At 39.9% G+C, this 15,442-nt stretch overlaps 1 protein-coding gene across 1 annotated transcript in view; it reads right to left on the reverse strand.

Moving 5' to 3' along the window:
- Positions 1–209: 209 nt before the first annotated feature.
- The window catches only part of slc7a11 (solute carrier family 7 member 11), a 52,716-nt gene continuing 37,483 nt past the window's right edge, over positions 210–15,442 (reverse strand). The window contains exons 8-12 of the mRNA XM_038298301.1: positions 10,822–10,925; positions 8,438–8,534; positions 8,181–8,330; positions 3,707–3,881; positions 210–351 (exon numbers count right to left, since the gene is read on the reverse strand). Of these exons, the coding sequence (XP_038154229.1) occupies positions 296–351; positions 3,707–3,881; positions 8,181–8,330; positions 8,438–8,534; positions 10,822–10,925 (582 nt within the window). The 3' untranslated portion in view covers positions 210–295. The remainder of the gene's footprint in view (positions 352–3,706; positions 3,882–8,180; positions 8,331–8,437; positions 8,535–10,821; positions 10,926–15,442) is intronic.

Here is a 15,442-nt window from a genome sequence, read left to right on the forward strand (position 1 = left end):
GTTATTACTAAATGCTGGGAGAAATGTTTAACAGTTAATAGATTTTAAACTCATATTGCTATCTATCGGGGTGAATCATGTATTGAACCACTCAGACTTGTTTGTATTGTGTTCTTTCAGTACATGTGATGGTCCACAAAGGCAACACAAACTATCATGTTAATAATTCTTCACAGTAAATTATCATGTTAATAAAACTTCACAGTAAACATCTCTAAAAAGATTTTTGCTTGGTGGCTTTTGGAATTAGTTTCATCCTTCCTCAGTGAAACGGAAAACTGTGCAGCAGACTCCATCACTGATCAGCAGGAACCACCTCCAGGATGATCTGCACTGTTCTGTTGAAGGAGTCTGTGGGGGGAGAAAAGAAAGGCTTCATTCCACATGGAGCTGCTTTCAGCTCATTACTACAGATTCAGACCTGCATCAGCATCTACTGAGACATACGAGGTAAAAATCAACCGTTTTCTCAGAAAAGCTGAGACAAAGGACAAGGAGACCCTGATGGACACAATATGAAAATAGTTTAATCCATCCATCATCCATCATTCATCCATTTAATATTCATCCATCCATCCATCATCCATCCATCCATCATCCATCCATCATCCATCCATCCATTATCATCCATCATTCATCCATTATTCATCCATTATCCATCCATCCATCCATCCATCATCATCCATCTAACCATCCTCCATCCATCCATCCATCCATCATCATCATCCATCATCAATCTATCCATCGTCCATCCATCCATCCATCCATCCATCCATCATCATCCATCTAACCATCATCCATCCTCCATCCATCCATCCATCCATCCATCATCATCCATCTAACCATCATCCATCCATCCATCTAACCATCATCCATCCATCCATCCATCCATCCATCCATCATCATCCATCTAACCATCATCCATCCTCCATCCATCCATCCATCCATCATCATCCATCTAACCATCATCCATCCTCCATCCATCCATCCATCCATCCATCATCATCATCCATCATCAATCTATCCATCGTCCATCCATCCATCCATGTATCATCATCCATCTATCCATCATCCATCCATCATCCATCCATCCATTATCCATCCTCCATCCATCCATCCATCCATCATCATCATCCATCATCAATCTATCCATCGTCCATCCATCCATCCATCCATCCATGCATCGTCATCCATCTATCCATCATCCATCCATCCATCATCTTCATCCATCGTCCATCCATCCATCCATCATCATCCATCATCCATCCATCATTCATCCATCATCCATCCATCCATCCATCATCATCCATCATCCATCCATCATCATCATAATCCATCATCAATCGTCCATCCATCCATCCATCATCTTCATCCATCATCTTCATCCATCATCCATCCATCATCATCATAATCCATCATCAATCGTCCATCCATCCATCCATCCATCATCTTCATCCATCATCTTCATCCATCATCCATCCATCATCATCATAATCCATCATCAATCGTCCATCCATCCATCCATCATCATCATCCATCATCTTCATCCATCATCCATCCATCCATCATCCATCATCAATCGTCCATCCATCCATCCATCCATGCATCATCTTCATCCATCATCCATCCATCCATCATCATCCATCATCAATCGTCCATCCATCCATCCATCCATGCATCATCATCCATCATCTTCATCCATCATCCATCCATCCATCATCCATCCATCCATTATCATCCATCATCCATCGTCCATCCATCCATCATCCATCATCTTCATCCATCATCCATCATCATCCATCCATCCATCATCCATCCATCCTCATCCATCATCCATCCATCCATCATCATCCATCATCCATCATCCATCCATCCATCATCTTCATCCATCATCCATCCATCCATCATCCATCCATCATCATCCATCATCCATCCATCATCCATCCATCCATCCATCATCCATCTATCCATCATCCATCCATCCATCATTCACCCATCCATCATCCATCCACCCATCATCCATCCATCATCATCTTCATCCATCATCCATCCATCATCCATCCATCATCCATCTATCCATCATCCATCCATCCATCATCATCCATCCATCATTCATCCATCCATCATTATCATCATCCATCATCATCCATCTATCCATCCTCCATCCATCCATCATCATCATCCATCATCCATCCATCCATCCATCCATCCATCATCATCCATCCATCATTCATCCATCCATCATCCATCCACCCATCATTATCATCATCCATCATCATCCATCTATCCATCCTCCATCCATCCATCATCATCCATCATCATCCATCATCCATCCATCCATCCATCATTATCCATCATCCATCCATCCATCATCATCCATCTAACCATCATCCATCCATTTATCCATCCATCTAACCATCATCCATCCATCTAACCATCATCCATCCATCCATGCATCATCATCCACCATCCATCCATCCATCCATCCATCCATCCATCATCATCCATCTAACCATCATCCATCCATCATCATACAGCCATCCATCCATCCATCCATCCATCCTTCCACCCATCATCCATCCATCCATCCACCCATCATCCATCCATCCATCCATCCTTCCACCCATCATCATCCATCCATCCACCCATCATCCATCCATCCATCCATCCATCATCCATCCACCCATCATCCATCCATCCATCATCCATCCACCCATCATCCATCCATCATCCATCCATCCATCCATCATCCATCCACCCATCATCCATCCATCCATCCATCATCCATCCACCCATCATCCATCCATCCATACATCATCCATCCATCCATCATCCATCCATCCATCCATCCATCATCCATCCATCATCCATCTAACCATCATCCATCCATCATCATACAGCCATCCATCCATCCATCCATCCATCCATCCATCCATCAACCATTTTATTCACTGCTCCACAGGCAGACAGAATGTTCCTCCTGGAAGGTTTGGTCTTTCTAATAAAGTTCTTTCAAATGAACATTATGGTTGCTTCCTTCAGGAATATGCAACAAGCTTTACTCTAATCTAAATCTTCATATTTTCCAAACTATACCTTAGTCTTTATCTAAATCATCTCCCTAGATTATTATAAACAGAATAAAGTAGAGGAAAGTGTTTCCAACAGGCAGTGGTGTCAAAAGTTCACACATTTGTTACTTAAGTAGAAGTATAGATACTGCAGTTTAAAAATACTCTGGTAAAAGTTGAAGTATCAACTTGACCTCTTTACTCAAGTAAAATGGAAAAAGTATGAGCTCCAAAAACTACTTAAAGTATAAAAGTATAAAGGAACCTTTAAAAACCTTTAAAAACAGACAGAGACTAGCAATAAGCAACAATATTCTTTTTTAAACACATTTAAGAAGATATTTAGTATATCTCCTTTAACAAAGTGTACCAGGCTGTGGACAATGAAAAGTGCTTGGAGAGACTTTATAAAGGCACTTAAAATTGAAATGTAATCCTTCTTGGGGCTTTGTATTTGTAGTGGAATAAAACCTCAAACTGTAGAGATAATAATCTAAGTTTATAGGCAATATTAGTAAGAGTATCATTGATACCTTCCTTCAAAGACGTTGATTGAAGCTTAATGATATGGATATCATTTTGGTGCAAAAAGAAAAAACAGAAATAAATAGAAAATTATTTTACAAAAAAGTTACCTAAAGCTTTTTGAAGCCACTTTGGTCTGCTAAAGTAGATAAAAATGTAGTAAGCAGGGATGCCAGTGAGGGACATGACGAATCCAATTCCAGTGTTGAAAGGGTCGGAGTACAGTGAGAGGAAGACCATGAAGAAACATGTCAGACAAAACACCACAGGGATGAAGAGTGGCACCTGCGGATGAGACGAGAGGACTGATGTCATTCAATATGGCAAAAAGAGAACACCATCACACTTATTTGATATAAAACCAAGTGAATACCAAATGTATTATTTCTGAAGGAACCTTTTTTTTGTGTGAATAAAATGTATTTTATCCACTGGTGTTTAAAATATTTTTTATGATGCCAATGCAAAACAATAGCAAGGTTGTTGTTGTTTTTTTAACAACTGGGAGAGGCTGATAAAAAGCTGTCAAAATATTTTAACTACATCCCTGAATCTCAGATGAGCTGAAGAGGAGGCTGGCAGGATGCTGATAGAGAGGGAGGATATTTAAGTTATCACTTCCATCAATAATAACGGCATATTGAAGTTAGCAAACATGTTGGATCAACCTTAAGCCCTAACAAGGTAGCAGTCAAGATATCAAATACAGTATAATGTTTCACTGATTAAATCGCCACCTCCAGTCTCTCTCTCAACCATACCTTCTAAATCCCAATCAGTTCACAAGAAGGACGGGAATAGACCGTACTTCCAAACCATTCAGGAAACCCCTATAACAAAAGCTACAACATTTAATTTATCTTTGGTATCGATAATGTATTTTAAAATTAAATTAAATTCTTGGAGCTAGTCAACCACAGAGTAGGAACTAGGGGTTTAACGATACTTGGGTCACGATAGTATCACAATATTGAAATATCACTATATATTACATTAGTTTTCCCAGCTATCAAAATGAAAAGAATAAAAAATAAATTGATGTAAATGTTCATTAGAATCCATGTTGACTACAGTAATGGTGCTGCCGCACACAGCAAAAGGCCTCCACAGCAATACAGGTGCTGGTCATAAAATTAGAATATCATGAAAAAGTAGATTGATTTCAGTAATTCCATTTAAAAAGTGAAACTTGTATATTATATTCATACATTACATACAAACTCATATATTTCAGATGTTTATTTTGTTTAATTTTGATGATTACAAATGACAACAAATGAAAATCTCAAATTCATCATATCAGAAAATTAGAATATTGTGAAAAGGTTCAAAATTGATGGCCCCTGGTGCCACACTCTAATCAGCTAATTAACTCAAACCACCTGCAAAAGCCTTTAAATGGTCTTTCAGTCTAGTTCTATAGGCTACACAATCATGGGGAAGACTGCTGACTTGACAGTTGTCCAAAAGACGACCATCGACACCTTGCACAAGGAGGGCAAGACACAAAAGGTCATCGCTAAAGAGGCTGGCTGTTCACAGAGCTCAGTGTCCAAGCACATTAATAGAGAGGCGAAGGGAAGGAAAAGATGTGGTCGAAAAAAGTGTACAAGCAAGAGAATTAACCGCACCCTGGAGAGGATTGTGAAACAAAACCCATTCAAAAATGTGGGGGAGATTCACAAAGAGTGGACTGCAGCTGGAGTGAGTGCTTCAAGAACCACCACACACAGACGTATGAAAGACATGGGTTTCTGCTGTCGCATTCCTTGTGTCAAGCCACTCTTGAACCACAGACAGCGTCAGAAGCGTCTTGCCTGGGCTAAAGAGAAACAGGACTGGACTGCTGGTGAGTGGTCCAAAGTCATGTTCTCTGATGAAAGTAAATTTTGCATTTCCTTTGGAAATCAAGGTCCCAGAGTCTGGAGGAAAAGAAGAGAGGCACTTCATCCACGTTGCTTGAAGTCCAGTGTAAAGTTTCCACAGTCAGTGATGGTTTGGGGTGCCATGTCATCTGCTGGTGTTGGTCCATTGTGTTTTCTGAGGTCCAGGGTCAACGCAGCCACATACCAGGAAGTTTTAGAGCACTTCATGCTTCCTGCAGCTGACCAACTTTTTGGAGATGCAGATTTCATTTTCCAACAGGACTTGGCACCTGCACACAGTGCCAAAGCTACCAGTACCTGGTTGAAGGACCATGGTATCCCTGTTCTTAATTGGCCAGCAAACTCTCCTGACCTTAACCCCATAGAAAATCTATGGGGTATTGTGAAGAAGAAGATGCAATACACCAGACCCAACAATTCAGAAGAGCTAAAAGCCACTATTAGAGCAACCTGGGCTATCATAACACCTGAGCAGTGCCACAGACTGATCGACTCCATGCCACGCCGCATTGCTGCAGTAATACAGGCCAAAGGAGGCCCAACTAAATACTGAGTGCTGTACATGCTCATACTTTTCATGTTCATACTTTTCAGTTGGCCAACATTTCTATAAATCCTTTGTTTTTATTGGTCTTCAGTAATATTCTAATTTTCTGATATGATGAATTTGAGATTTTCATTTGTTGTCATTTGTAATCATCAAAATTAAACAAAATAAACATCTGAAATATATGAGTTTGTATGTAATGTATGAATATAATATACAAGTTTCACTTTTTAAATGGAATTACTGAAATCAATCTACTTTTTCATGATATTCTAATTTTATGACCAGCACCTGTATCTACCATAGTGGTGGTACATTTTCCCTCATTGTTTTAGATTAAAAAAAAAAAAAATTGAAGTTGATACTAAGATCTGAAAGTTCGATATTATATTAGGCAGGTGAAAATCCTGATATATCACCAAAAACACGTCGGCATACGGCGAGAATTACAGTGTGTGCACATACATTGGCCCAGGGGCGGCTTTAGGAAATTTGGGGCCCTAGGCAAAGACAGGCAGGGGGCCCTCTGAATGGAGAAGACAGAAAACATTCCCATTCTACAGAAATAGAAATGTTAATAGAAATGACATCCATTCTCTGTTCTAGGTTGTGTCCCTCTCTTGTTTCTTTTCTTCTTGTTTTCTTCTCTATGTTTTGTACTCAGCTGACTTTTCATGCTGTCTCTAAAGGAATGAAAGATTTTTTCCAAGCACTAAGCTCACTTAGCTGATTGCTCCTTCCTGTGTTTCCAAAAAGGCCAAAGTAAATAACCCAGTCCTTCTTTTCACTGTAGACAAGCCATGATCTGCTTCTCTGTTCTCCATTTTTCATTTGGATGAAATAATAGCTGCATGAATCATGACAGCAGACAAGATAGAGGAGAGCAGGAGGCGGGGTTACCAATCTACTCGCTCTGGAGAGCAGAGTTCGCTGCTTTTAGATGCTGTCTCCAAAGTCTCCAGTAGCAGAAAAAAGTCTCTAGATTTGGCGCTAGGAGCTTTTTAGAAATCAAAGTGCTAGAGGGGTCTGAAAAGTGGCTAAATATAGCGACTAAAGCGCTAAGTTGGCATCACTGCTCTTTGCATGGTTTGTTTTCAAATGGTTTGCTGCTGTCTGTTTGGAACTTTCTGAACATGTGCAGCAAATGGACTGATCCAATATGGTGGACACTGAAGGGGGGGGCTGAGACACACTTAATATTATCAGCGTTCTGATGGCATTTTAGCCAAAGGATTTTTATCAAAAAAATTATTAATGTGCACAAATAAGGAATAGTTGTATTAACCATACATGGAAACAGAGTTTTATGGGGCCCCCAGGAACTCAAGAAGTTCTCTCCAACGCATATCAACGTATCTGAGATGTTTCTAACTTCCAGCTACTGTATAATGGCGTATTGGCAGCGTTTTAGTATAAAGGGGTTCACAGGAGGAAACCGTCAGTTTTACTCCAGACTTCATCCCCATCATAGGGTGAGCCAGAAGGTGAGTGATGGATCCTCCCTGCGTTCACGCCCACCACCAACAAACTTCCTAGCAGACATGAATGAAGCTGAATCTGCCGACACCAAAAACCTTCTTTCTTTCTTTTTCTTTTTTCTTTTTATTTATTCTTTTTTTTTTTGGGCGGGCGGTAAACGGCAGCTAGATTAATACCCCGATCACAGAAATGTTTTTATGGAGAGCGGGTGCCTACGTGCCCATTGCTGCCCCCCTCAGGTCACTGGCTTGTGCATCATTTCATGAGCATTATGCTGCCGTGCGTTATGCAGAAGTTAGGCTGACGTTGGACAGAAGTTCTGGACTCATTATAAATACTCTATGTATACGCCCAAAAATGAAAAAAATACATACAAAGTTCAGTGTATGCAAGTGTTTAGGAGATTCTGGGATGTCAGACATACACTGGGTAAATCAGGAAGGTGTGACAGGGCCCTAAGGCTAGAGACTTAAAGATATATACTTCTCTAGAAGTTTGCAAAACTAGTGAATGTCGAAAATGCAACTATAACAACGGTTTGATGAAATAGTTTGAAGCATGTATGAAAGATTAGTGTAAAGTATTTTGAATGAAGGCTTTTGGTCTGCATTCAAACCAAATATAGTAACACAAAATGTTGCTATATTTGGTTGAAGATGCCCAGACACTTACCTTAAAGGGGCGGGGCAGATCAGGCTTGGTAAATCGGAGGTAGATTAAACCCAGAACCACCACTCCAATAAACAGCCACCGCAGAAAACTCATGAAGTTCAGCAGGCTGTAAATGTCCCCGACGAAGAGCTGGAGAAGGGTCATTGGATACTGCAAAGACATAAACTCACTTCACTATATTTTATAAACTGGAGATGACATATGGTTACATGATAATATTGTCTGTTGAATAAAAAGAACCCTGGAAGCAGACGGACCAGTATGAGGACAGCAGCCAGTGGAGTGTGTCTGCGGACATGGATCATAGACAGGACCTCAGGGAGATGGCCCTCACGTGACGCTACATAGAACATTCTGGAGGATGCATGGAACACAGATAAACATGAGATAATGGAAACTACTGGACAATATAATAACAGTGCAGAAAAAGCAATAGTACAGCAACCAGGAGATAATACATATGGCTGTGCATCCTAGCCCAGGATGCCCAGTGTCTTACATTTTAAAATTTCTTCTCTGCTTGAACACACTTGACTTACATGCAGTATTAACAGGCTCCTGCATAAAGGCCTAGTAGATCATTTAATTATTATTTCTATCAGGTATTAGAAGAAGGATTCCATCCTACAGGGAACCAGCCCTTGATTATGTCAGTCTGGTAGATCCATGGTTTGTCAGCAAAAAACCCTGATTGTCAGCTAAATACTCTTCTACAGTAAAGGCCATTAAAAATATCCCCTGTTTCCTTGATGGGTCCTTGGCTGGTCCCCTTTAATTCCTTTTAAAACATCAATCTTTGTATGTTGATGAAGGTTCTCAGTCATCCAGGTCATAGTCATTCCGTAAAAATTAAAAAAATATCCATTGGACTTGGTTTCCAAGATTTGAAGACATTTCACCACCTCTCCAGGAAGCATTTGAATTGAGAAAGCTTCCTGGAGAGGTGGCGAAACGTCTTCAAATCTTGGAAACCAAGTCCAGTGGATATTTTTTGAATATATCTTTTTTATTTTTACAAAATCAATCTTTGTACTAAAATATTCTTTCTGTCATGATTTGTGGACACTAAGATAAAGAGAAGCCTCATCTCCTAGACAGACCCTGAGTCAGAGTGCAAAATATATGCAAGGGGGGGGCCCCTCTAGGGGGTGGCCCTTTCCAGTCAAACGCCAGCCTTTTTGACTGGAAAGGGCCATTTTGAATGGCTGATACTGTATGATTGAGTAGTATTTTCAAGACTTGGACTTATATGTTGGGCAGGCTACATTCAGGATGGGTTGTCGGTCAACCACAGGGCAGCATAGAGACCCACAGGACAAACAACCATGATCACCTACATATCCAAGGGTGACCCAGAGAGACCATTAAATCTAATAGTCATATTTTTAAGACTGCGTTAGGAAGCTAGAGGACCTGGATGTAGCATGATGACTCCATTCAGAGAGGAATCAAATCCAAGACCTGCATGGAACAAAGCAACAATGCTACAAACTGCCAATCCCTGCAGTCCTTCTCTTAAACATCTTAAATTAAATTATTTAGTTATGTTCTAAATCTTGAGGCTAGATTGAAAAATAAACGTCCACTTTATGTTATTTAAATTCATTTTTAAAAAAATGTTTTCATCACAGCAAAAAGCATATTTTGATATAAACAAAATCCACTTCTTAGATTACTTTCACCATTGGGAGAATATCTGGTCTGCAATGTTAACACCACTAAAGGAAAAACTTGACCTACGTTCAGTAATCATATGAATGAGGTTACGGCCAGACTGATGGGTAGTGAACTTCATAAGTTGTGCTCATGCCATTTGCTTATCATGTCTTTTTTAGCACGTATTGAAATTGTCTTCACGAATGAGGGGAAGATGGAGCGGGAGATTGACAGGCTGATTGGTGCGACGTCTGCTGTGAAGCGTGCCCTGTCCTCTGTGGTGGTGAAGAGAGACCGGAGCCAAAAGGCAAAGCTCTCAATTTACCGGTCAATCTATGTTCCTACCCTCATCTATGGTCATGAGCTTTGGGTCATGACCGAAAGAAGGAGATCCCGGATACAAATGAGTTTTCTCCGTAGTGTGTCTGGGCTCTCCCTTAGAGATAGGGGGAGGAGCTCAGTCATTAGGGGAGGACTCAGAGTAGAGCCGCTGCTCCTCCACATCGAGAGGAGCCAGTTGAGGTGGCGCGGGCATCTTATTAGGATTCCTCGTGCACGTCTCCCTGGTGAGGTGTTCCAGACACGTCCCACCAGGAGGGGACCCAGGGGGAGACCCAGGACACACTGGAGGGACTATGTTTCTCGGCTGGCCTGGGAGCGCCTTGGGGTTCTCCCGAAGGAACTGGCACAAGTGGCTGGAGAGAGGGATGGATGGATGGATGGATGGATGGATGGATGGATGGATGGATGGATGGATGGATGGATGGATGGATGGATGGATGGATGATGGATGGATGGATGGAAATTGGGATCTTTGTTGTTAAAAGAACATGGGCATTGCTGCTCTTTAAAACAAAACTAGCCTTCTGGAATCAGATGGGGGTGAATCCACAGCTGCCAGAATAACTAAAACATTAACATTGATTGTATAATAACTTGAACCCAGTTCTGAATTTGGCTTCAAGCAGAGAAGAAGAATCTTTACCTTGACAAGGCAAAGTGACCGCCGTTCATTGAACCAAAACAGGACAAGGCTACAAACACCGGGACTGCAATGGAGAAGTTCCCTAATAGCCTCTCTGCAAATGTCTGAAGAAAGATAAACAACACAAAAGGGAAGTAAGAAGAAAATGTACACTTTAATATCAAGAGTAGAACATTGGGTCAATAATTGGTGTGTGTGTGTTTGTAATGGTTGATTATTTCTTTATATAAAGACCCCAATATTGCTCTGGAGCTATGAAACGGGTAGTTTCCCTATGCATATTTTATAGAATGTAGTTTTCACACAATACTTTGTCATTAATGGGAAACTAGTGCTTATATTTTTACATTTAAGCCACTTTGTATTCATGAAACACATGACTTTATATTACTAAAATATGTACTGCAGTGAAGACAATGTCAATGCTACAATATAACATGAATCAGATTTATTGAAGCAGTAATTCACTCGGTTCTTACATGAGTTAATATGAGCAGTTATCTCACTAGATTTCTTGCAGTTTCACATATAAACCAAAATATGGTCTGTTTAACTAATTCTGACAACATAATTTACATTTAAACTATTTTCCATGCAACAAAAACACAGACTGATATATTCTATTAAAACTGATATTCATTCATTTTAAGATATGCATGGAAAACCAGCTGTGTGGAGAAGCATGGACGAAATGTTGGTACAACTCGTTCAAAGAAAGAAAAACTCACAATGGGCACTCAAAGACTTACGCATGACTAAAGTAATAATACATGAAAATTCTATGAAAATGACAAAATGAAAGTCAGACATTGGCTTTTCAATCATGCTTCAAAAGGATTATTAAGAGAATAAAGTCATGAAACAGGCCTAGACTAAAATGATGGTAGCCCTTGAAAAGATTGAAAAGACGTGTTATCAGGGTGTTTACACTAAATAGCATCTCAGGTGTCTACAATCTAATAATCACTCAGTGGGCATATATACTGAACTCCTTCTAAATCCAGAATAGAATTTAAAATCCTCCTTCTCACATATAAAGCCTTAAATGGCCAAGCTCCATCTGATATCAGAGATCTGATTGTTCCTTATGTTCCTAACAGAGCACTTCGTTCTCAATCTGCAGGTTTACTAGTGGTTCCTAGAACTTCTAAAAGTAGAATGGGAGGCAGATCTTTTAGTTCTCAGGCTCCTCTCCTGTGGAACCAACTACCAGTTTTAGTCCGTGAGGCAGACACCCTGTCTACTTTTAAGGCTAGGCTTAAAACTTTCCTTTTTGATAAAGCTTATAGTTAGAGTGGCTCATGTTATCCTGAGCTATCTCTATAGTTATGCTGCTATAGGCTTAGACTGCTGGAGGACATAGGGACCCCTATTTCATCATTCTGCTTAGTTATGCTGATATTGAAAGTCAATGAGGCAAAGCAATCAGCTGGGCTTCCATAAATGAAAAGCTTTGAACTGATCTGACTGAATTTCTCTCTAAAGTGCCTTGAAATAAAATGTGATGTGAAATGGTAGCAAATGAATAAACTTAAATGTATTGAAATACCAACTGTAACCCTAGTTTTTTTTTTATATTCCTGTTCTAAAGGTATTTTACAATGAACCTGAAAAAACAGGGATGGTCTATTTTGTTTACATAATATTCTATATATCTTTCAAATAAGTCTTATAATTAATATGCAAGTTTTTGTGTTGCTGCTAGTTCTGTTAGCTTCCTTCTGACCTGCTTCTGTCCCAATAGAAAAACCGCCACAGTCCAAAGGCTCTTCAAACCAAGACAAAGACGTTCAGGTACACAAACTTTTGTCTCCGTGGGTCTTTAGTCAATTTTATCTTATTCATAATTCATGCCTAAAATAAACCAAGAAACAATTCAAATGTTTAATGAGTTTTAATGGCTTTATTAGCAATATATCAGATATATGTGAATTTATGGTCATGAGCGAAAACTGTTCCATTTTTAGTCTTTTATTATTAACTGTGGATAATCAGGCTGAATTCAGAGGACTGAAAGGACGGCTGGCAGTAATTGTCATAAATGGGTCATGCAGAAGTGGGAGACAAGGCTGATTATTATTCATGAAGCTATTAAATTCTTAGCAACCACGGGCATTGCTGGCATGGATAAATATAGCCAGTAAAGAGGGAAAGCTGGATTAATTAAATACATGTAAAAATGCCACTTTACACTAAAATAATGATAAGGTTTAAATAAAAAATGCTAAATGATTTAGGGGGAAATGAAGCTGTCGTATGCCGGCCATATCTTTAAAAATGTAATTATGCCAACTTAAAGACTTTGTTGATCTATTTAGCAAGAGCTCAGGGCCTTTTACAGACTTGAATTAAGAAAACGTGACTAGAGACCAATCTAGCAACTTAATCTGGTGCAGTTAGACTCTCTCTATTCTCCTACTCTGCAGAATCTGTTAGTTCAATCTCTAACGTTCTGCTCTCTCTGCTTTTTCTCATAGTAGCTTCATCTGGTCTGTTCCTGTTTGGCTGTGACTCCATCCTGGAGAGAAATATCAGCTGTGCTGCTGCCATCAACACCTTTGTTTCTAGATGCTGGAGATCAGCCTGTTTTCCAGTGTAGTCCTGTTTCTTTGAACGTGACTAATTGGATGTGCTCTCTTCATCCTCTGACATGGGAGCTGGCTCGGAGCTCGTCTGCCTGGCTGTGTGTTTCCTGGACGGGGCCGCCTGTAGAGCTAGTTGACAGTTGCCTTTTTTATCTATGCTTCTTTTTCTATCTCTGCTTCTGTCTCCTTGAACCCCAGTCGGTCTCAGCAGATGGCCGCTCACACTGAGCCTGGTTCTACTGGAGGTTTCTTCCTGTTCAAAGGGAGTTTTTCCTCTCCACTGTCGCTACAAGCATGCTTAGTGTGAGGGATTGCTGAAGAGTCAATGAGTCGATGCAATCAGCTGGTTTTCCTTAGATAGAAAACTTTGAATCAATCTTACTGGGTAATCTAGTGACCTGTAGCGTACCTTGAGATGACATGTGTTGTGAATTGGCGCTAAAGAAAATAAACTGAATTGAATTGAATTAAGGTGATTAGTGACGTATGGTTCAACCTGTCCTTCCTATTGAGAAAACATTGGTTGAAAAGACATTAAAAAGATTATATGATTTAGGAATAACGTCAACATTTGGTTGAAAATTGTGAAAAACTGCAATTTTGAGATCATTGAAAGGATGTTTGCAGCGACTTTTCTCTTTCTATTTCTATTTATGCACTAAAGTGGGACAAAATCAGAGTGACCAAAAACAGCCCAATTTTCAACAACTATTTCTTGACTTAATCCAGAATATGACGGATCAAACAGATTTGGCCTAAAAGCTAACATCTAAATGCCGTTGGTTTCCATGGGCTCCTCCTATGTTACAGCAGTCACAGTTAAAAGCTGTTGTAATAATTGGACAGATTTAAGGTAAATTATTTTTTCCACTTCCTGTGTCTTACACTGCTACATTAGAGTTTGTTCACACTGAACATGAACAAGGCCATTTTTTTTTGCATGGTTCGCCTGTCGTGGCCAGTTTGACATGTCGCGTGTCTCTCGCCAACAATCGGCACAAACTCCAAAGGTTAAAAAAAGCTGGAAGAATGGATTGTTATGTAGGAGGAACAGAGAGCAGCTCTGATCATTATTGATGCACTAAAACATTTTTATGAACAAAAGGGATACATGCCCGTTGAGGTACATTAAAGTGTATGGTTCGTACAAAACTAAAGGGATAAACTAGATTAGATTAGATTCAACTTCACTGTCATTACACAGGTATAGGTACAAGGCAACGCAATGCAGTTTAGGTCTAACCAGAAGTGCAATATCAACAAGTGCAGGATATACAATATTATTACTATAAAATGAATAAATAAAACTAAAACTTGGACAAAAGCTTTCAAAATTAAAGTGCAGTGGAAGGTAATTGCATATTACAGTTAAAGTACGGTATTGCAAATTTAGATGTAAACAACTGGTGCTGTGAATAAACAGTCTGCAGTGCAAATCAATATTCCAGTCAAGGTAAGAAGTGCAAGATGCAATTAAACAGCTGTTACTATAGTAACAGTCAGCAGTGCAAGTGAACATTATAGTATTGAAATATATAAATAATAATAATAATAAATGGAGGCAGACTTGAGGAGGGAGAGGAGAGTCTGTCACTACAGTATATGAGCGGAGTGTGATCAGTGAGGATTAGAGTTCAATAAAGAGACAGCTCTGGGGAAAATGTTCTTTAGTTCAAAGTTCTTTACTTCCTTTAAACTCAAAGTATAAACGGTATTGACTATGGGTATGCTGGTCTGACGGGGTATGCTGGTCTGACGGGGTATGCTGGTCTGACGGGGTATGCTGGTCTGACGGGGTATGCTCATCTGCCAGAACACTGGCGGTATGCCGGAGGTCTGGCGCAATGGTTTAACAACACAACAATAGGCCTGTCAGCTACATTATCTGGGTGGGCCCAGATATGGGCTCATATGAAGTAAAACATGTGATAAAGGCTCAGGATACAGTGACAGTTCCATAAATCTGCCAATAAGTTACAATTATGCAATTCTCAGTAGTATATGATCACAAAAATAATGACTGCGCACCTTGAATG

Source organism: Cyprinodon tularosa, unplaced genomic scaffold (genome assembly GCF_016077235.1).
Source record: "Cyprinodon tularosa strain WSP-4 unplaced genomic scaffold, ASM1607723v1 ctg405, whole genome shotgun sequence".
NCBI lineage: Eukaryota > Metazoa > Chordata > Actinopteri > Cyprinodontiformes > Cyprinodontidae > Cyprinodon > Cyprinodon tularosa.